Consider the following 22614-nt stretch of genomic DNA (forward strand, 5'->3'; position numbering starts at 1 on the left):
GTTTATTTATAAATAGACTTATTAATGGCGGTCCATATTTCACTGTTTGTGGACTTTGTGGTGTTAATTTTTGTTAGATTATGTCAACACTATTAGAACTAAAGATAAGGCAAAGTTTTGAATGATTCACGGTTATTTTCGTTAGACTTATATTGACCGGGATATAGACCGTGGTTTGATTTTTGTCGAGCTCCCGATATTTCGAACGCAGTTGTAGGCATCATGATCACGGAAATATCAGGAGTTCGACAAAAATCAAAAAGTAATCACGGTCTATATCCCGGTCAATATAAGTCTAAGGCAAACCTTATAGTCCAAAAGCTAGGCTAAAAGAAACTTGACAATCAAAAGAAAACGAATAAAGCAAAAGTTTCTTAGGTACCAGAGTAAAATGGTGGAAGTTTACTTAGACAGTAATTTAGAGACAGCAAACTGAAGCGATAAGGAACAGATATACCTACACACATAATTTTCTAGTGAAGAATGCAAGAAACAAATTCGATAGGTAAGACGACAGACGTTAACGTGCTTCTTTTGTTTCTAAATGTTTGTGAGCGAATTGAGTGACCTAAGAAAACACTATTAAGAAATCATTAATGTATATTAATGATTTCTTAATAGTGTTTTCTTAGGTCATTAGGTACCTAATGGGAAGATAAAGGCAAGGCAAGACTTTGTAACAATTGTTTATTACAAATTAAAATAATTTTGCAAGTTTTATTAATACATTAAAAGGCAATGGTAGTGCATTTAAATAGGCAGGTAATTTGAGACTTAAAAAAACAAGCAACGTTGTCAGTCCAATTCCTAAGCCCTGACGCATACGAATCCGGGCCCAAAGAACTATAGCCGTATTCAAATATCCATTAGGAGGTTTCTTTTGATCCGTCCTCAATGAAGGCAGCCTCATTCGACTAGGATTAATTAGAGTCTACATTCAAGGGAACTGCTCAATGTGTTGATCCACAAACTTATATTTACCATCGGGGAATCAGAGCGACTCAAGAAAATAGTACTATATCGTTGGGATAAGACGCCAAGTTGATTACACGTGGATTTTATCAACAGAAACGGTAATGTTGTAAATAATATTGAGGTGTTGTTGCTGTATTGATGGTAAGACGAAAGAGAAGGAACAAAAAAGAAACAATTATTGGAGAACTTTTGATTCAGTGGAATAAAATAAAATTAATTCGTATATTATTGTTAACAATGTGAACAATTAGCTGAAGAAACGTCATGAATTTAGTTGCAATGGAAAAATGTAGATGGCGCTAATTTTAATGAACATTTTTGCACCGGTTTACAGTGAAATGGGCTACAGCAAATGTTTATAAAAAGTTATATCTATTAACAACAACAAAATAAAATAGCTTTCATATTCATTTTTGATTTAATACGTAATTTTTGAAAGAAGAAAAATAACACGAGTAACTCACCGTTGTCGTTCGTTGGTTGCCTTCAGACCTTCTTAAACTTGTTATAAAATAAAACTCACTTAAGGTATGTAATAAAGATAATCAAATAAAAAATACTACTATGTAAATTGTTTCAGTAATCTAACGAAAAATAGAAAATAAACAAAAATATCAAAACAGACACTGTGCTCAAGCAGCCATTTTGGTAGAATGTCCACGCAAGCGTACTGTACTGAGGGTCTACCCCTAAACAAAGGGATGCTGTGTCCCTCTCTGTCTAGCACGTGTCTGGGTGATGTTGTCGTCCCTCTCGCACGCTGTATTGTGTTTGTCTATTGAATAGATTAGAGGGTCAACTTTCTAAAGAAGGGTCCGATCGCTGTGAAGTTAGGTGCGGATTTTGCAAACTGTTGCTCTTATGGCCTACATTTTTTATTTGCAGGTTATATTTTAACCGATTTTAGATAAAGAGGCTGTTCGACGCTACAGTACGATTATGACTGTAACTTAAAATTACATAAAATGACGAGTTTATTCTTCATTTCATGTTATCTATTATATTTATATTTTGTAAAGATTTTGCTTAATATTTAGGTATGATTTTTTGCCGGTTATGATTTTTTTATTAAAAATTAGGAAGGATAAAACTTGTAAAAAAAAATATTTTACTTAAGTGTAAACTGATATTATTGTATTTCATACACTAAACTTTGGTGACTAAAGAAATAATGGCCAAGTCTACAGTTTCAATAACATAATTATTTATCTTTGAATTTGTCTATTTGGCCCATAAAAAAATACGATGTCTAAATAATTTTTCCTTTCCTATTTACGCCATCATTTTGCCTAGACAATTGAAATCATCTAATAAAATCATGATTTTTTTTAATAATCTATCGTTTGACATTGCAATTTAAAAAAATGATTTCACTAATGATTTTTTTTACTGATTTGAGCATCATCATCAAATGTTAAGTTAGGGTTTCCAATGATATTTTTGACAACCTATTAGCTCAAAAATACATTCCTTATGATGGGTAGGCAGTATAACCATGCCTTTTGAATACCTATATTATATCCGTGTCGTGTCACGTAACACGGTATGTAATCAATCAAGCAGGCAATTAATTCATTACCTACCTATTACAATCCATACTAATATTATAAATGGGAAAGTGTGTGTGTCTGTTTGTTTGTCCGTCTTTCACGGCAAAACGGAGCGACGAATTGAAGTGATTTTTTAAGTGGAGATAGTTGAAGGGACGGAGAGTGACATAGGCTACTTTTTATCTCTTTCTAACGCGAGCGAAGCCGCGGGAAAAAGCTAGTATCGTTATAAATTCTATGAGTATCTAAAACCAGGACCAGAAATACATAATGACTTCGCGCCATGTTGCGGAATTTCATTAGAATTATTTTCTTCATACTATATTGAACTGTCATCCCATACATCAGAATATTAACAGGATCCTTTTGACAATATTCTGTATATACGAGGGCGGGATGATAAATAACTAGCCTAATAAATAAAAGGGTATAAAAGTGTAAAAAGTATTTCTGGTCAGGGTCCTGTAGCCGAATGGCATTTCTGCGACGCGAAACGAATACGAAAGGTGCCGCCGCTCTGTCGAGCCAATACTCAAGAGCGATAGAGACAGATAGCTACGAAAGAGATATTATCGTGAGCGTTTTTGCATTCGACTACGCACACAGGCTTTACGTACGGTACGTATCATCATCAATAGTAGCGGATGAAACAACGCACCAATAAGTATCTGAGTCTGAATAACGTTTTTAAATGGAGATAAATCTGTAGGTACAGTTCGCGGTCAGAAATATCAAAGGTAATTTTATGTAAGGTACAGCGTTCAACTGGAGAGCAAATGCAACTGATCCATTTTCTCCATGATTTACAATGTTTGCATTATTAAATAGTGTCCAACGGTTAAATATGCTAGGCGTAATATGTATTGTCTTCGGTTACCGCGATAGTTACTCATGAAATAAAACTATGGAAACGGATTAAATCGCGTATAATGAATTTGAATGAAGTGTTCTTTTTTTTTTCATATGCTAGGCGTGTTCAGTGGATACACGTGGAACTCAACTTAATAGTGTAGTAATGGAAAAAATGGATCTGTTACATTTGCCCCCCGGTTGCCTTACTAGTATTATGTATATGTTCAAATATACATTTATTCTTGTTTAGCTGTTACAGTGGTTACTTTTGATGTTGACTATACCTAATATTATTCACTTAAGTACATTATTAATCAATGTAAAATCAAAACCCTAAAATATACAATCATGCAATTTACACTACGTGGTTTTTTTTTTCAAGATCTTTGCGATATATTTTCCCGCAAGTCAATTCATCTTTGTATAGGTAATACGATTAACTCAACATAAACCGCTTAACAAAAACACAATTTTCGGGTAGCCAAACCCTTTACAGGATTACTAAGCAAAATTCAAGTCGGCAGTCAAAACATGTCAAAATTGCCGTCAACATTCGACATCCCTGGGGAGCAATGAACTTCTGTTTAAACCCTTTGCAACTATACCGAAAGGGTTACTGTTATAACTAGAACTCGATTTTATTCCTTAAGTCTATAGAAAAAGGTAACTTTTTGTGCCTTATTGTCTAGCTGGCAAACACATTGTTCGGAACTTCGATTTCAAATGAATGCCCGTTAGAAGTAGGTAGGCAGTTTTGGGAAATTCGCGAAAATAAGTTTAAGTCTCATTTGTTTTACAATTGGCAAAAATGAAATGAGTTCCTACCTAATGAGTTTTAAAAATGTTGTGTTAAATTTTAAGAAATAGGTGTACCTACAAGGTAGGCATTTCATAGGTACACGATGTGAAAGAAGGTTTATTGATAGAAATCCTGTGTGCATTTAAACCACCTACCTATATATTTTATTTTGTAATAGATAGATTAAATAGTAAGGATTCGATTTATTTATTAATGAATAATATTGCTTAATAAATAATGAATATTGAAGAAATGAGCCTGAACTATTTCCATATTGTAAGAGTTCCAAAATACTACAGATAAATAAATGCAACTTTTTTTTTCATTCAGGAATCAAAACTCCTCTTTTATTATTAGCGCCCTTTAAATGACTAGAGAAGTACAAAAATATCATTCATAAATAATCATCCTTAAAAATACTCCATAATATATCTCACTAGGATATGTAAAATAACTTACATTAATAGGAACCCTTTTTCTTAAAATTATTATTTACATCATTATGTCGAAAAGTTACAATTATATGTACAAAAAATATAAAATATGTACCTATGTTAAAAAGTAAAGACTAAACTAAGAGATTGTTCTTACAAAAAAGCGGATTCATGCTGAAAAATAATTAAAAATATATTTTTTTTGCAATACCAAATCAAGAATATTAATTTTACAAATCACCAACTTGAAAATATAGGTAGGTATTGTTTTCATAACTAATTAGACAATCAAATATGGCAAAAAATATCTTTCTTAATGATTTTAGTACATAAGTCATAACATACGTTGCAGTCATATTCATATTATCATACCTATGCCCTATTATACATAATCTTCGTTTTACTACATATTCCGAGAACCTAAGGTTTATGACAAAAGATGAGTGCTTCGCGCTAGCAATTTATACATTATATTGATCAAGTTTTTGCATCAAATTAAAATATGTCCTATTATAATTGAAATTGGCCAATAACACGTGTTACCGTGTTACCAACTTGATGACAATATTGACAATACGCCGCGTTTAGCGCGTGCACTTGCGCAGTATTGTGCACGCGTACGCGAGCACTACCGCTGATTAAAAGAAAACTAAAATCTTTATATACCTCTACATCGTTCGAATATGCAAGTGTGATATAAAAAAGAACCCTCTAACATTGGTTCAATGTTGGATTGACTTTTTACGCCAATCGCCAAAAGAGCGAAATAATAAATCAACTTTTACTATAAATATAAATCGTGTCACATTTTAGGTAAGTTGTATGGAGGCATCATACAGTTCTGCGGTATCGCAGGCATATGAGCTAAGTTTGCCTGTGGGCCCATATGGTATCCAGGATAGTCTACACCTACAGGCATTTGCCTAGTGTCCATATATTCAGGCATATTTCCCAAAGATGTAGCACCAATATCTTCAGCGCCATATGGGTCTGGAGAAGCGTTCAGTTTTCCATCTTTCTTCGCTTTCATTCTTCGGTTCTGGAACCAGATCTTGATCTGCCGTTCAGTCAGACCGAGGGCGTGGGAGACCTCTATTCTTCGTCGCCTAGATAGATATTTGTTGAAGTGGAACTCTTTTTCCAATTCCAATGTTTGAAACCGGGTGTAGGTCTGCCTGGTTCTCTTTGATCCCTCTTTTTTGTCGTCACCTAGAACAAATGACATACAAAATTAAATCCCAATTTTCATTGTTAAATCATTGTCATATACCTACCTTTTGAAGTCATTATTAAATAAAGTCAGTACCAACATAATAAAAAAATATAATACTCAGTAAAAGTTTACGGATAGTCTAATAATCTTATAAGTTTAATGTCTCTTGTTTAAATATTAAATAGTTTAATTATGGAAGTAAAGTACACAATTGAATGTATCGAATAGTGTAACATACCGCCAATAGTCTTCATCCACGGGTAGAATCCTTGTACATCAGCAGCAGCGGCCATCTTTGTATCGGCGTAATCCGCATTGTCCCCGCCCGCCTCGACCCTCGTCACGTCCTGACAGTCTCCCGATGACGGCGCTTCTTTCGCCCCACCAGCACTCTTGATCGACGTCTGACCTTCCTCGTATCCACCATGAAATTGCGACAAATTGCATTCCTTATCCGCTTTAATTTCGTTCTTTTTTTCCCAGTCCGTGATTGGATCCGCTTGGTTCATCATTCGTTGCAATATTTCTTGCGTGTATGATTTGTATGGTTCGTTTTTCTTTGGTTTTGACAGCAGGGCGCGTAGCTTCCCTGAATCTGCCTCAGGGCTGGCTGGCTTAGCACTTGTTACACTTTGCGGCGACCCGTAGCTGGTTTCTGGTATACTGCACTGACCTGGAGAATTGATTGATCGAGTGTCCTCTCTCTCACGGTATCTAAAGGCACTTGATTATTAGCCATCGCATTACTTCTCTGATCATATCCATAAGCATTCTGATGTTGCTGTTGTTGTCTATAATAGTTCATTTCTCTCCACCTGTTCACCATTTCCATATTGGCGTGACTGTCGGTGTAATTCGAATGATAGTTTTGCCAATTAGGCTCGGATTTGACTACGGTATCAGTTTGATCATTCCCGTAAGCTTTATAAAAGTCAGCACTTTGCATATACGGGTGATAATAGTCTGCGTTACCATTGTAAGCATTGTTTTGGTAATTATACAAGCTTGGCATCATAGGATGTTTGTAATTGTATTGCTTAGTTTGCAAGTCACCTTGATTCATGTCGGCACAATTGTTCCACATTTCATGCGCACGATTAGTAGTGGCCGCTGACGTCATTTTGCACTTATTCACTCACTGTCACTAGATCACTGCATAGATTTAGCACTACACCGGACTGCGTGGGCGACGATCCTTCTTCTATGTTGACTGCGAAACGAATGCAATAAGTGAATGCAGGCAGCACGTCCCCATCGAATGTAATACTTTTATGTGACCTAAAAAAAAGTTTGGGGTACATTCAACAATAGCGTCGCCATTGTCCCTCTGTAAAGTTGTAAAGCCGCTCTCCCCATCTCGTTTTCACTATCTCCCGACTGATTCACCCTCGGATGTAAGAAAGAGATGGGTTTAGTTTTAGCATTTGCCGAAATACTTTGCAAATATCCTATAAATGTTTACAATGCCAATATTACCGATAGCCGATTTTGGATTAGCTATGTGCGCGTGTGTAGGGATAGGAAAATCATTGATTGGTATGTGGTGGTGTGCGTGGAGAGGGTGTATAGATTGATTTTATTCTATTATTGGTTTAGTGTAAAGCCGCGTTTTTGCGCTGCGCTGGCGATTGCACATTATACAGGGTGTCCAATATGTATTGCTCAATTTTGTGGTTGAGTCTAGTAGGTAACTATAAACTTAACAATATTGAATTCAAATATTATTGATGTGCTATAATTTTCTATAGCTTAGGTATTTACTGTGTAATTTCTATTATTTGACATATTATCTTTAAAATTGGCCCACGGGAAGAAAGGGGGTGGTGAAATTCTTAACCCGTCACCACACGGGGTACAAAGACAAAGTACATGTACATAGATATTGTATGTACGTATGGTAATTGAGTATATTTCTCTATTTTGTTGAGTTCATGGGTACAATTATGCGCCAAGATTTACGTTTCGCACGATCACGAAGTAGAAATTTAATATAACTACTTATACTTTACATGCACGATAAGGTGACCTCAGAAAGCGATACGCGATACCCAGTACCCTTTCACACTTACAGAACCCAGACAAAGCAAGCACCCTGTATACTTCGTGTAGAACATATCTCATCTCGTAACAGTTCAATCGGGGGTCGCACAAAAGCGCAGTATGCGGCCGTGCGCGTGCGACGAGGCTATTGCGCCTTCAAATATCACTATGTGACGAGTGACCAACGATTTGGAAGTCAGAGGGCTTGACTAACTGTGCTTGATACTGTTCTAAAAGTCCTACTTTAATCTAAATTTTAATTCTATTTTGCAGGTTTGCAAGTTTTGCAACCCACCTGACGCAGCATAAGTATGTTGCGGATCTGAGTTATTAACAATTTATGACTAAGTGTTCTTAAATTCCATCGTTTTTATTGTCCAAATTCTTGGTAAACGGGGTAAGAAAACGAATCCTCTTCGGTTATAGTTTTATTTCACGAATCCATCTATTATTTATTAATTACTTAGCCAAGTTGTTAAATATAAAGACGTTTACCTTATCATTAAATTTAAAATTGTTTAAATTCATAACTAACCTCGTAGTAGCCTAGAACTCCTAGAAGCTTATTCATTCTAATTTCTAATATTTTAAGAGCCCAAAGTAACCAGTGTAACAGCACTCTCTATTTCAGTACAATTGATTAATGATCTGTAAGTAGTCGTTTATGTTGGTCTTTCGAAAACTCGGCTAGTTTGCTTTCTCCTTAGCGGTGAGATTAGCCACTTTTTACCGTTAATATTTACCATTAGAAATTAGATTTCTATATCTCTCAGAGTCATTATTCTGGGTTATTTTGATAGTACAAAATTGAATAAATCTCTTACTAATAGTCAAGTCAGCCTAGCCCATTCTTAGGTTTATCTATATCGTTATTTGAACCAGTACCTATACTACCAGTAGTACCAGTATTACATATATTTTCTAGACGAAAGTCAGGGGTAAACAACAAATGGTCTCATCACAAAACAATTACGATTTCAAGTCAGTTTAAACTTTCCTCCCAACATCCCTACATGATCTTTGTACCTAACACATACTTAAAGTGCAAAGTCACGCCACGTTCGCGTTTTTCAACGCCCAATAGCGTAGCGACATATGCGCGCATTGTCGCACACCTCCCGACCTCGCATCTGTCCACAATACAATCCTACATGCACACACCCACGGCTTTATGGAACGGCCTTTATTAGTTTTCATCTAAATTATGTGAAAGGAATTAGAAAGGGAAACTGAAATAGTCCTTGAGTGCGAGTACATACACCTACAGGACCTAGAAACTTGCTGAATTTGAAATTATTGATACCGGATTGCAAGGGCAACTTGTAAGGCTCATGTTGAATCACCTAAATCTGAGTTCTGATCGTACACCCACATTGAAACACACTTTTAATAAGTATGTACAAATCCTCTGGTAATGGATGTCCATGAGCGACGATTAGTGCTTACCTTCAGGCGCTTATCAAAAAAGTCTGATGATAGCATACAAAAATGTAAACCAGTAAATAAAAACTATGACATCTTATACCTTTTTATAACATATTATAAACGCACGAATATGTATCACAATTTATGATAGTAAAAAAATCTTAAACTTCAAAAATTTAAGTCCAATTTAATATAACTAAGAAACAAAACATTTAGTACATCTATAAATTAAACTTCCAGGTTCATATCAAAAACTTGCTCAGCAAATAAATCATGCACATTTTGCAAATAATTTGCCCAAAATATTTGCTTCGATCCATTAACTTTAAAGGGCATTAAAATTAAAGCTCAATCTAAATAAAAATATAGGTTTATGAGGCCTAACAAATAAATATTTAATGATCAGATTAACCGTAGCAATATTCCACCTTGTGCCCTACTGGGGATAAAAAAAGTTTAATTTCAATTTCACACTGAATTCTAAAACCTATTTCAATCGTAGCATTTTAACACAGATTCAAAACATCATACGTTTCAATAACTACTGCGAAGGATTAAGAACTTGATCATTTGTAGGATAAAGTTGGATTTAGTATTAGAGGTTATAGGAACACTGCACCATTCATTGCTCCGTCAACTAAAAAGATTTCAAAAATAAGCCTCGTTAGTTCTTATGTAAAGAGGCATAAAACACATTTCACTTGCGCAAATTCGACCTTTCCCGTCATACAGTGCCGCTGACAATGTAACACCATTAATCTTACGAAATCAATCGATGGCTTATTCAGAATATTGTATTTGGTTTTGCCGCGGGCCTTTTCGCTGGTATTTACTTTGGATCTTTTTATTTAATTTATGGTTTGCGCAAAAAAGGTTTTTGACATCTGTCGCGTCGGCTTTGTACTGACTGGGTCAGCTTAGACGACGAACCAAAAAAAACTTTCTGAGTGTGAAAATTCACGTAGAATTTTTGGACAAATTATTATTCCTAACTTAAAATCAGTTTCAACAGTGGCATTTATTTAAGCTTGTATTTTTCTAAGTCGTTCAATCAAAGGTATTCCGACTGCAGGTCAGTCTTATCGTTATCTAAACAAAGATCAAATAAAACAAATGCTACTACACAATACTATCGAACAGCATGCTCTTTTCTAATAACTTAGGTTTTATGCCCACGTGCACTATTGTACTTATATCTAAGATGTCGGCGCGTCAAACGTGCCGGTAGACTAGGTAGTAAACAGGAGGCGGCTTCTTCAAGAAATACAAACATGTTTTGCCGTTTTATTGGGGGTGTTAAAACAATAAACTTTCTAAAAATCGCACGACTTGTGAAGATGCCGCTGTCGTAAACGGCTCTACCTGCTTCTGGGGTTTGCGAATTCCCCGACTCTCGGTTATCCGTTTGTGAAGTTGAAAGAATCTTCTAGAATTTATACTCACATAATATAAATTGCTAGACAAAGTTAATGAGGTATGGGTCACGTAAAACAAATGTGTTAAAATACCACGACGTTTTTAGATTTGGTGACAGTATAAACTTCGCACACATGGAAATGTACCATGCGGAATAATTTATGTATTGAAAATAACTTTTCGCCTAAGATGGTTTATCGTTGTTTTCAATGTTTAACGTGAATTGGCAGTTTGGTATTAATTACAAAAAGTATAAGATTATGAAAATATACAAGCTTAAAATCGGACCACCTTAGCCGCAAGTTTTGTACAAGCTGTTCAAGACATTAGGTATGCTTTTCACACATCAATAAGCGTTCGTCTCCAAGACACACGCATCCGCTTATAATATGTATACAAAGAAAAACAAAAGCAAGTTAGTCTCACCTAATGTTGACAATTGGATAATAATCGGAACATTGTTTCGTTCCATTATTTTGTCAACTTGGCAACGGTTCTCTCGCTGATCGAAGATTTATGGTCGTAGAACGGGACGGGAGTACCGTTGAAACACTTGAAACGTTGTTAGCACCAATATCGTAAACTAAAATTTACATAAAAGTACGGCGTCGTTAGATTGTGCTACTGCTTTTTGACATAGTTATAAAAGTAAAAGGTGCTGCTGTTTTTAATGTTGTGTTTAAATATTTAATCCGGAAATTAACAAAAGAATGAATAACATCTTTTAGATATTTATAAACTGTTTTTTTTTATCAAGGATTTAATATTTTATATTATGTCTAATTTTACTGCGAGGAAACTTTTTATTGTGAGTAATATCACCATGTGGCCGATTCTGACACCATAATATGGAAAAAACTACTTAGTTAGACTTAGGTATTAATAAAATAAATGTTAATTTTCTTGCAGCAAAACCATACGTTTTAATATTTCCCATGGCTTTAACTGTCTTTTTTTTAATCAAAAACAACAGTACAAATTTAGAAAGTTGTCGTTTCCGAAAATCCGTTCCTTTTACAGCATCCATCGTTTTCGCAAAAACTCGACATCTTTGTTTTGCACAACCTTGACCAATATTTCACAACAAAGCTAAAAATAGGACAATGCGATATTTACGGATAATTATGACTTTAAAAAAGAAGTAAAACATCGGCATCGTAAAGGAGAATATTTTTAAGAGACAATGGAGACACGCTCCTCATCCCTTTGCTTGTAATGCCATTATGCAACTATTGTGACTCCCGCTTTTTTAATTCTGTAAAAAAAAACGGGCATTTGCTTTATAAAATACGACGGCTAATTGGTTTAGACTAGAAGAAGGTGGTTGTATGTAACTCTTTTTAGGGTTCCGTACCAAAAAGGTACAAAAGGAACCCTTATGGTGCGACTCTGTTCATATGTCTGTCACATTGCTAAATATCTCAAGAACTACTTATTTTAATAATAGATAGCTAATAGCAGCTACTCGTCTCTAACTAAAGTAAAATATATACATACCTACATATTTGTTAAATTCATAGTCGTATATAAAATTATAAACTATATTAAGTATAAATTCTAGGAAGTAATGGTTGATTTTATATAGGAAATAAATCAGATACGTTTATTAGCTTTATATGACATTTTTTAAAATCCATACTAATATTATAAATGGGAAAGTGTGTGTGTGTCTGTTTGTTTGTCCGTCTTTCACGGCCAAACGGAGCTATGAATTGATTTTTTAAGTGGAGATAGTTGAAGGGATGGAGAGTGACATAGGCTACTTTTGTCTCTTTCTAACGCGTGCGAAGCCGTGGGCAAAAGCTAGTATAGAATAAACAGATAATCCAATCACCGTGAAGCACTTTGAATACTAAGCTAAAATATTTTCAGGATAATAGAGATTTTAGCTCATCATACACAAGTAGAGAAATGGATTTATGAACTATGTACTTGTTTATACTACAAATATTATGAACTACTATAGGTTTCAAATAATCATATCAAAAATTTAAAGGATTCATAGATCAACTGTTATCGGAAACGGAAGATTTCAGCTCTGTCCATTAGGTAGGTACCTACTCGTATTGCAAATAGTCGAACATTTCTCTCCGTTTTGGTACGAATACGAAATTAATTTCCAAAAATATTAAAGCAGTTTTTAAACGACCCATATGACACGGAGGGAAGAGTAATTATTGTTATTCTAATGGTTCTACATTCCCCATTGTAAGGAGTCCGGCATCGAAGCCTTGATTAATGGTTGTGCAGTGAGGGGCAGCGCGAGTTGGGGCGCACAGGGAGCAGGAACATTTTAAACAATTTGCCTAATTTATGTTTTATTTTTGCGCCTGTATCAAGCTAGTTAATATTTGTCGTTAAATGATCCTGGCCGAAAATCAAGTCTATAACTGTGGTTTAAACACACACTTTTTTTTTAATTACGACACGCGTAAAATATTAATGCCCAAGACGGTTTGGTATTTTCGCTTTTGCTCCAGCGTTGTATAGGTATTAAGTAAATGGTACTAACTTTAATAATAATGTACAGTTAGCATCAAAAGTAGCGGAGCGAACTACGCTTCAAAAGTGTCTACTGTTCTGTAGCCGCTAAACAAAACGAGAGGTTCAAAGCTGGATTCGAACCAGTGTCCTCCGTTATCGCGACGGATGTCTAAACCACTCGGCCATTCGGACACGGTGGCAAGGGTCGAAATTTTCAAGTGTATATGACAATTATGACACAATTACCGAAGGCTTATGTGATTTAGGCATCAATCGCGATATACTTTAGATGCTGACTGTACCTACATTGCATGTATAATTGTATATTGTATATCGCATTTCGCACCATGATACACATTTAATTCTTATTACAAATTTTCATATTTTTTCCAGGGTAATGACAGTTGGCTCATTCTTACTAAATTCGTAAAAATGTAATACCTAACACATAAAATGAGTCTAATACTGAAGAATGTTCTCCGTGTAATTTATTGTAGGTACTCTTGAATAATTTTATTTTTTGACCTCTACGCCTGTTATAAATATATGTATCCACTAACGTAGGTAAAAAACTTTCCAATTGCTGTATAAAATTAAATTAAATATAATATTTGCGTACCAATTTTAACAAAACTACATAAAAAGCTAAAACTTTTCTTCCAGAGTTCTATAACCTTGATCTGTGCGTAGAATTTAATTTGGAGCATGCTCCCAGTGTAGCGCGGCAGTGATGGTATCGCCGCATGCGCCGCGAGAGATTACTGCGCATGTTTGCAGCGGCCTATAGAGCTGGACCCCTCTGTCTCTGATAACAGCTGATCAACGAATTCTGTTCATTTTTATACTGCGTCAGTGGCAAACAGGCATAATGACCGCCTAATGGTAAGCAGGTTCAGTAGTCAATCAACGCTTGCAACTCCAGAGATGTCAAGTTTTCCGTCTCTAACATTCCTCATCTTCGTTGAGCTCTGACAACGTCGCTTACTGGCAGGGTGAACACCATGAGCAGGATATTAATTTCAGGCATGCTTTCGGTATAGCCGCACAGGAAGTAGGTACGCCGCGACAGATTACTGAGCGTGTTTGCAGCGGCCTACAGACTCTGTAATTCTGTAAAGTGTGGCCCGTGCATTTCTCAAATCTACACTTAGAGAAAATACAACCAGTTTTCATGTTCGTTCAACAAGTTTTTTGGTTAAAATAGCGCCTACGTGCTCTTTGGTTTAAACTTGTCATTTGAATCGGCAATATATTTGAATCAACAAGTCGATTTTATAAAAACAACCTGACACATATTGTTTTAAACATACATTTGGCTGATTCAAACGGATAAACCGCAACAAGTCGAACTTGTTAAATTCACAATGCAAATTTCTCACAGTGTACAAATTGCAAGTGGAAGTCTCTTTCAAATATAAAAAGTTAAAAAGAGATTTCCTTTTGTAAGTTGTACCACTAACGAATTCAATGAATCGGTATTTTCATACTGTTTTCCGTCTTATTTTCAAGAGGTTTACATGTCTTATAACTGAAAACATATTCTACATACCTTGAACATAATCCCACTTTAATTCCAACTAGTGAAACTCAGTTGTAAATCACAATCTGAAGCAACAGTCCGCTGTGCGTGATCCTAAACAAAACACGGCGGCTCCAAGAAAAACAGCGCCGACTGATTTACGACACAATATTCATTCGAAAATGTGGCCAGGCGAAATTAAACACGAAAATAGAAGATTAACATAGATTTGCATACCAAGCTAAAAAAAATTATCTACCGATATCAAATTACCAGAGTAGGAAAAATATTCAAAGCAAACCTGTGCACTTATCTATAATGGGTCAAACGGACAAAACATAAAGGTGGCTCCAAGAAAAACAGCGCTAACTGATATACAACAAAATATTCATTCGAGCAATGTGGCAAAAACAGGCGAAATTAAACACGAAAATATAAAATTAACATAGATTTGCTTAAAAAGACTACCAAGCAAAAAACTACAGACCCATCACGTGCTTGCCTACACTTTACAAGCTCCTTACATCCATTTTGAGAGCAAAAATTAACGCGCATATTGTCGCTAACAACATTCTGGCTCCCGCTCAAAATGGATGTAGGGTTGGGTCCCGTGGTACTAAAGAGCTCCTCCTCATAGACATGACCATCTGCCAACAACTTCGGCGGAACAAGGGGACCATTTCGGCCGCTTGGATTGACTATAAGAAGGCCTATGTTTCGGTGCCTCATTCATGGCTGAGAAGGGTATTGGAGCTGTATAAACTTGATGCAGCTTTAATATCCTTCCTGGCTGCATGTATGAGGCAGTGGACCACAGTCCTTCGTCAACCAGGAGGCAGGGATGGCCCCCCTGGCCCGCAGGACTTCATAAGGATTGAGCGAGGAATATTCCAGGGTGACAGTTTGAGTCCATTATGGTTCTGCCTAGCTCTGAATCCCCTCAGCACGCTGCTGAAGGATTCTGGGCTAGGTTGCCGGCTTCGGAGACAGGGTGAAGTCATCTCTCACCTTCTGTACATGGACGATCTCAATCTATTTGCACCGAACACCCAAGACCTGATGGTGCTATTGAAAACCACAGAAGTTTTCAGTACCGCCATCAGAATGGAGTTTGGTGTCGATAAGTGTGCGGTCATGCATGTACAGCGGGGGGAGGTTGTAAATTCAGAAAATTTACAACTTTCTGAGACGATGTCGTTCAGGGTTCACCCTGTTGTGGCATAATTTTTTTATGAATAATTCTATTGTGCATAATCGATTTAGTCATAATTGGCTTTGTGCATAAACTGCTATGGCATAGTCAAGTTTAGCATAATCTGTTTAGGCAGATTGTGATTTGTCCGAATATTCTTTGTACATAAATTTGGTGCTCCGAATCATTTTTACGCATAAATTTTATGTGCATAAACTTAGTGTTCCGATTCAATGTTTTGCCGAATTTATTTTGGCATAACATGAGTATAGGTCGAATCTTACCATTATACATTCTTTTGTATATAATTAAAAAAATGGTTACTACCAATATTACAGTAATAATATGACATTTAGAGACTTTATACATCTCTAATTCTATATCAGTGTATAGCTACTTTGCTTATGATTAATATTTTTAGTTAATATTTCTATTAATTTCATTTGTTTAACTTTAATGAATACTCTGTAATGTTGACATGTAAAAGTGCCCCCGTGGCCTATTTGCTGAATAAATGATTTTGTATTTTGTATTTGTATTTTGTACAACATTATTGGAGCAATAACGATCTAATTCGTCTTTGCTCAGTAATTATCAGGTTAAAATTATAAACGTTATTGTTTTATTTTTGTTTCACTTTTACCTAGCAGTGCGTTTTTGTTGTGGTCGCAGTTGTAACCTAACCTAACCCATGAAATAAAACTATGGAAACGGATTAAATCGCGTATAATGAATTTAAAATACATCCCGACGTTTCGAACTCTTTACAGCGTTCGTGGTCAACGGGTGACTGAGGAAAAATTAAAATGTGCAAAAGCTACCCACTTACAAGAAATATTAACGAACCATGACCACAAATAATATAGATTTCTAAGGCAGGTTCACACACTATTAATAAAGCTAGTTATACAATATTCAAAAAATTTTACCATTACTCTGTTAAACTATCTATGAGTAACTATCGCGGTAACCGAAGACAATACTAACCTAACCCACTTTTTCCTAGCGGTAATTTTCTGTTGTGGTCGCAGTTCTAATCTAACCTTACCCACTTTTCCCTAGTGGTGCTTTTCTGTTGTGGTCGCAGTTCTAACCTAACCTAACCCATTTTTCCCTAGCGGCGCTTTTCTGTTGAGGTCGCAGTTCTAACCTAACCCATTTTTCCCTAGCGGTGCGTGTTTGTTGTGGTCGCAGTTCTAACCTAACCTAACCCACTTTTCCCTAGCGGTGCTTTTCTGTAATAGTCGCAGCTCTAACCTAACCTAACCCACTTTTCTGGAGCAGTGAGTATCTGTAGAGTTCGAAATTCTAACCTAGTGTAACCATTTTCCCTAAAAGCGCATTTCTGCTTAACGAATAATGTATGCGAAATAAGTTTCGGATAATGGGATGTATGCCAAAAATATTTATGCTCATCCAATTTCTTCCTAATCACACTCGGCCTCAATAATAGTAGGCCAATATATTTTCGGACAAAATAATATTCGAAATATCGTGCATTATACCAAACAATGTTTATGCTACATTAACATTCGGCAAAAATCGATTATGCCAAATCTGTTATGACAAAAGCGTTTCGGACAAATAAAGTTATGCCACATAGAGGGAACCCGTCGTTCAGATCTATCTCTGAATCAGAAACCTATAAGTACCTTGGTATGTCACAGTCGTTGGGTATTGAGGATGTTGGCATTAGACGGTCGGTGAAGGAGCGCTTTTTCAGTCGGCTGACAAAAGTCCTTAACAGTCTTTTGTCAGGAGGCAACAAAGTGCGCGCCTTTAACGCCTGGGTAATGCCTCTACTCACATACTCCTTTGGCATACTACGGTGGACCAGACTGAGCTGGACGCCCTGGATCGGAGGGTCCGCTCACTGCTTACCACACACCGTATGTTACACCCGCGCTCGTCTGTTATGAGATTGTACATCCCACGGAAGTGCGGAGGTCGAGGCTTCCTAAACGCCAAAGATCTCCACAACCGTGAGGTGTACAATCTCAGGAATCACTTCCTTAACAACGAGTGCGGGATGCATCGTGATGTGGTGGCAGTGGACGGAAACCTCACGCCGCTCTCCTTGGCGAAAGAGAACTGGCGCAAACCTGTGGTACTAAATACTGCGGACCGCAAGGCGGTATGGGAGAGCAAGCAGCTACACGGGCGGTTCTACAAGGCCCTCACGGGACCCGATGTAGATCTGCTCGCATCGGTGAACTGGTTACGATTCGGGGACCTCTTCGGAGAAACCGAGGGTTTTGCCTGTCCAATTGCGGACGAAGTTATGATGACGAACAACTACCGGAAATATATCCTGAAGGACGGTACGGTCGACATTTGTCGGGCATGCCGCCGTCCCGGAGAGTCACTCAGGCATATTATTTCCGGTTGTTCTCATCTTGCTAACGGCGAGTACTTGCACAGACATAATCTCGTAGCCAGGATTATTCACCAGCAACTTGCTCTTCAATACGGCCTTGTGGACCGCGAAGTACCGTACTACAAGTACTTACCTGCGCCAGTTCTCGAAAATGGTCGTGCCACGCTCTATTGGGATCGATCTATTATCACTGACAGGACTATTGTAGCCAATAAGCCTGACATTGTGATAATAGATCGACTGCAACGCCGGGCAGTGCTCGTTGACATCACCATCCCCCATGATGAGAATCTCGTGAAAGCCGAGAAGGACAAGTCCAGTAAGTACCGAGGGTTGGCTCACGAGATAACCGCCATGTGGGATGTTGAATCAACGATCATTGTTCCGATAGTCGTTTCAGCGAACGGTCTCATAGCGAAGAGTCTCGACCAACATCTTAAGAGACTCTCGCTAGGTGGCTGGATCAAGGGCCAGATGCAGAAGGCGGTGATCTTGGACACAGCGCGGATAGTTCGACGGTTCCTCTCTCTGCAGCCCTAACCACCGGCAGCTTGGGCCCTGCCCCGCTGTTGGCGGCACCCTAGGTTAGGTTTTTTATAATGTGTTTATATGTGTTTTATATTGTTTTGTATGTGTTTTTGTATTTTACTTTTATATTCATATTATAAACAGCCTAGCCTAAGAAAGAAAATAAATACTGAGAATAATAATATAATAATAAGCTACATATATATTGGGAAAATCTAATACCGATATCCATATCACCAGAGTACATGAAATCTTTTTCCAACTAGCCAAAAATTTTGTAATGTGGTAGAATTTTTTTGGCCATTGGTCACATATGGCACGCGGGTCAGTAAAACATAGAGCACATAATTTAGACTGGTTGAAATTACTCTTATTAGTGGGGTAAATTGTGGCGTAGGCGAGAGGCTGGCAACCTGTCACTGCAATGTCACCGTTTCGTTTTCTTTCAACCCCTTATTTGCCAAGAGTGGCACCTTAACTTTAGCAGTTTCATGTGCTCTGCCTACCCCTTTATGGGAAACAGGCGTGATTGTATGTATGTATGTATGTATGTATGAAATTACTCGCCAGTCGACATTGACCCCAGGGTACGTAGCCGAAACGCTCGTAGATATCTATCTCTATCGCTCTTGCCTATTGGCGCGACAGAACCAGACTACCTTTCGCGGCGTTTCGTTTTCGTTTCACGTCGCAGGAATGCCATTCGGCTACGGCACCTGTGCTTTACCTATACCGATATCATTCCTTAGAAAAGAAAAGTTCTTATTCTCACACAAGTTTACCTACAGAGAAACGGACAAGATGAAAATTAATATATTTGTTCTATTTAGTATCTAATATTTTTAGGTTTATTATTTATTCCGCCTTGGTGCGATTGTCTCGTGCATTCGGAATAAGGATCCCATAGAGACGCATGGGTGCAGTAATTTGAACATGGCCATGCGCTTGGCGAGGAATAGATGCCTATGGAGGGAACTAGTCTTCAACAGAGTGACATGATGTCACGATCCTCAGCATTGAGGGACCGACTGAAGAAGAAGAAGAAGAGACGTAAATAAAAATTTAAATATAAGTTACTATGGTGAATAACCTGTATAGCAATGGTGACTATAAATTAATTCTATAACACAGAGTCAAGGTATTTTTTGATGTTCCTGACATTTAGAACCACATAGAGATTTTTAAAATCTACCATACATAACATTTACTTACGATTTACATGCATTTTAGCCTTTGTTTTGTTTTACTGCCGTTTTGTTGAAAACTAACGATCAAATGACATTATTTACAAAAAAAATACAAGTAGCTAATGTTGTACTAGGTAGGTACTCTTCATAATTATCTCCTTTTGTATGCGCAATACAAATTAATTATGAAATGAATTAAATTAACTACATATTTATATAAATCACTTATCTTTTTTGAAAATGAAAAAAATGAAATGAAAATGAAATATTTATTTTTCAAGTAGGCATATTACAATGCGCATATGAACGTCAAATAAAGCTACGCCGGCTCTAACCCTACGCCTCAGCCTCGAGAAGATTTCAGTAGATTCGAGAAGGTTGCAGTTTTTTGTTGTATTATATCGCCATTTATTAATATTACAAATTGCTAAATACATTGTTACTAAAAAGTTTAAATAGAAAAAAGTCATATCTTAACTCCACACATTTCTCTGTCCAATAATGAAGTAGGGGTGCAAGGAGGTCGTGAAAACGATATTACCGGAATACACTAATGTACCCGATATCTCCACTCGCTGGAACAGTGATCAATCATAATGTGTGACGAGTCTGCGGTAATAAATGAACATCGGTGTCACGAAAGGCAAAGTAACATTAAATAAGAATGGGAATTATATTGTTACTATTCCACTGTACTTTTCTTGGGGATAGTCCAAGAGATGGACACGGGAAATGTCGCTTGAATATGGAACAACCCAACTGGGGAATATTACGAGTATTTAAAATATATACAATATTTCCGATTCAACTCAATTATAATCTTAATAATAATAGATTAAGAGTTTTAAATGTAAAATTCTATAAAAATTACTGAAATAAACAGTTTATTTTTTTTTTATTCCGACTTAGCATCACCCAAGAATAATCTAGGTGAAGCCAGTTCGATTTCAGTACGTTGAGCTGGAAATTAGTCTTGTGTTGACTCAAGAAAAGTTGATAGCTGGGGCATACTCTGAGTAACTCAGTCTTTTAGCAGAAGAGAGTTAATATTGCATACTTCAAAAATCCTTCGGTTCACTTAACACGTTCCCTGTGCATGTATCATATACGTAGCATTTTAGGGTATACATGATACGTGCATGCATCATGGGTGATGCACGACCCCTCGTGAACATAAGGCATCGCCAAAAATTGCACGTGTGAGCTAGATGTTTTTTATTTGCGTGCACATATTGGGTACCAAAACTTTGACAGAAAACACGTGCGTCCGGAGGACATTTTCATAATGTTGCCAGGTGATGGCTGTTTAAAAAAAAATATGTTTTTTATTTTAAATAACTAAACAATATTAATTATTTGCATTAATGTCACGTTATATTGAAAACAAAAGACTAATCAAATAAATTTGTAAACTGTAATGCAAGGATTCAACTAGATAAAGCTCCAGGTTGTCGGTTGTCAGACGTCAAATTTGGTACTGGCAGTACACATTCTGCATTTTGAACTAGAGGCGGTAAACCTGGTTCAGCCTATGTCTTAGTAAGTTTTTGCAAAGCCACGTAATCTTCAATTGTTTGATTCTGGAATCTTTAAGATAATCACGATTGATAAAGTATTTTATGTCATCAATAGTCCAAGGACGATACAGGTCCTATCACCAGAAATGTTAGAACCATCAATTTGCTCCAATTCGTCCATGATCTTTTCTATAATTCCCTCTAAAATTATCTATATTTATTCATAAGTAGGTATATGGCAAAAAATAACTGATCGCATTTAGTTTTGAAGAGTATTTCATGATTAACATCCGTCTTACCAAACACTTCTGACAATTGACTAGGCATATTCATATACCAATCAAACTTATGTGAAACTTTCTTCCTTCAAAAAAATGGCATAAACAAACGTAGGCCACATATATAAAAACAAAAATAACGTCAAATTACTTAAAAATATGTATATAAATATAGGAGTGATGCACTCAGCAATGAGATAATACGTGCATGCATCACATTGTGGGCACTAGTTTAGAAGCCTATACGTGTGTGCATCACATGTGGGTCACTCGGAAAAATGGGAAAATAGGGAAAACGGTCGTCATAAAAGATGTGTTTGTATATAAATATAACAATATAATACAGTTCCGAGTTAATTTACAAAAAAATAAAAATGCACGTGAGGAGTCAATTTCTGGTTGTCGGTTACACAGGGAACGTGTTAAGATTGCGTTCAATATAAACATTTCCTATTCAGGAAAATATCTGAGTTGCTGCTGAAACACCAATAATCGAAATGAAGCCAGCACATTTAGCGCGGCGTTGACTCAAGTGATGTGTCAAAGAAAATTATCGGCAAATAAACAATTGTGGATTATGGAAGTTTTGTGAATTTTTAAGATAAAGTTAGGTATTTTTACTCCAAAAGCACTCATCAATCCTGGCGCTTACTTAGGAAACCGCGGGCCCAGGCATCAGCCATCAATAATCGGAATGAAGCCATCACATTCAGCGCGGCGGCGGCGTTGACTCAAGAGATGTGTCAACAATGTTTTTATTGGCGAGGGAATTATCTCAGGTTTTAAGCAAATTATTGGTATTTTTGCATACTCCAAAACACTCACCCG

At 36.7% G+C, this 22614-nt stretch overlaps 1 protein-coding gene across 1 annotated transcript; it reads right to left on the reverse strand.

The window, feature by feature from the left end:
• Window positions 1–5083: 5083 nt before the first annotated feature.
• Window positions 5084–7171, reverse strand: LOC125237893 (homeobox protein Hox-B5a-like). The gene is made up of 3 exons (XM_048145134.1): window positions 6560–7171; window positions 6062–6527; window positions 5084–5819 (listed from the first exon to the last, which is right to left on the reverse strand). Exons 1-3 carry the CDS (start codon window positions 6941–6943, stop codon window positions 5413–5415), a joined length of 1257 nt encoding a protein of 418 aa, XP_048001091.1. The 5' UTR covers window positions 6944–7171; the 3' UTR covers window positions 5084–5412.
• Between the last annotated feature and the right edge of the window lie 15443 nt (window positions 7172–22614).

Source organism: Leguminivora glycinivorella, chromosome 2 (genome assembly GCF_023078275.1).
Source record: "Leguminivora glycinivorella isolate SPB_JAAS2020 chromosome 2, LegGlyc_1.1, whole genome shotgun sequence".
NCBI classification, from domain to species: Eukaryota; Metazoa; Arthropoda; class Insecta; order Lepidoptera; family Tortricidae; genus Leguminivora; species Leguminivora glycinivorella.

Bases quoted from the DNA above. Each gene is read 5' to 3' on its own strand.
- LOC125237893 (XM_048145134.1), bottom strand. From the start codon at position 6,943: ATGACGTCAGCGGCCACTACTAATCGTGCGCATGAAATGTGGAACAAT. The intron at 6,528-6,559 runs GCTAATAATCAA...AGATACCGTGAG, and splicing joins ATCAGAGAAGTAATGCGATG to AGAGAGGACACTCGATCAAT. The intron at 5,820-6,061 runs GTATGTTACACT...CATTTGTTCTAG, and splicing joins GTGGATGAAGACTATTGGCG to GTGACGACAAAAAAGAGGGA.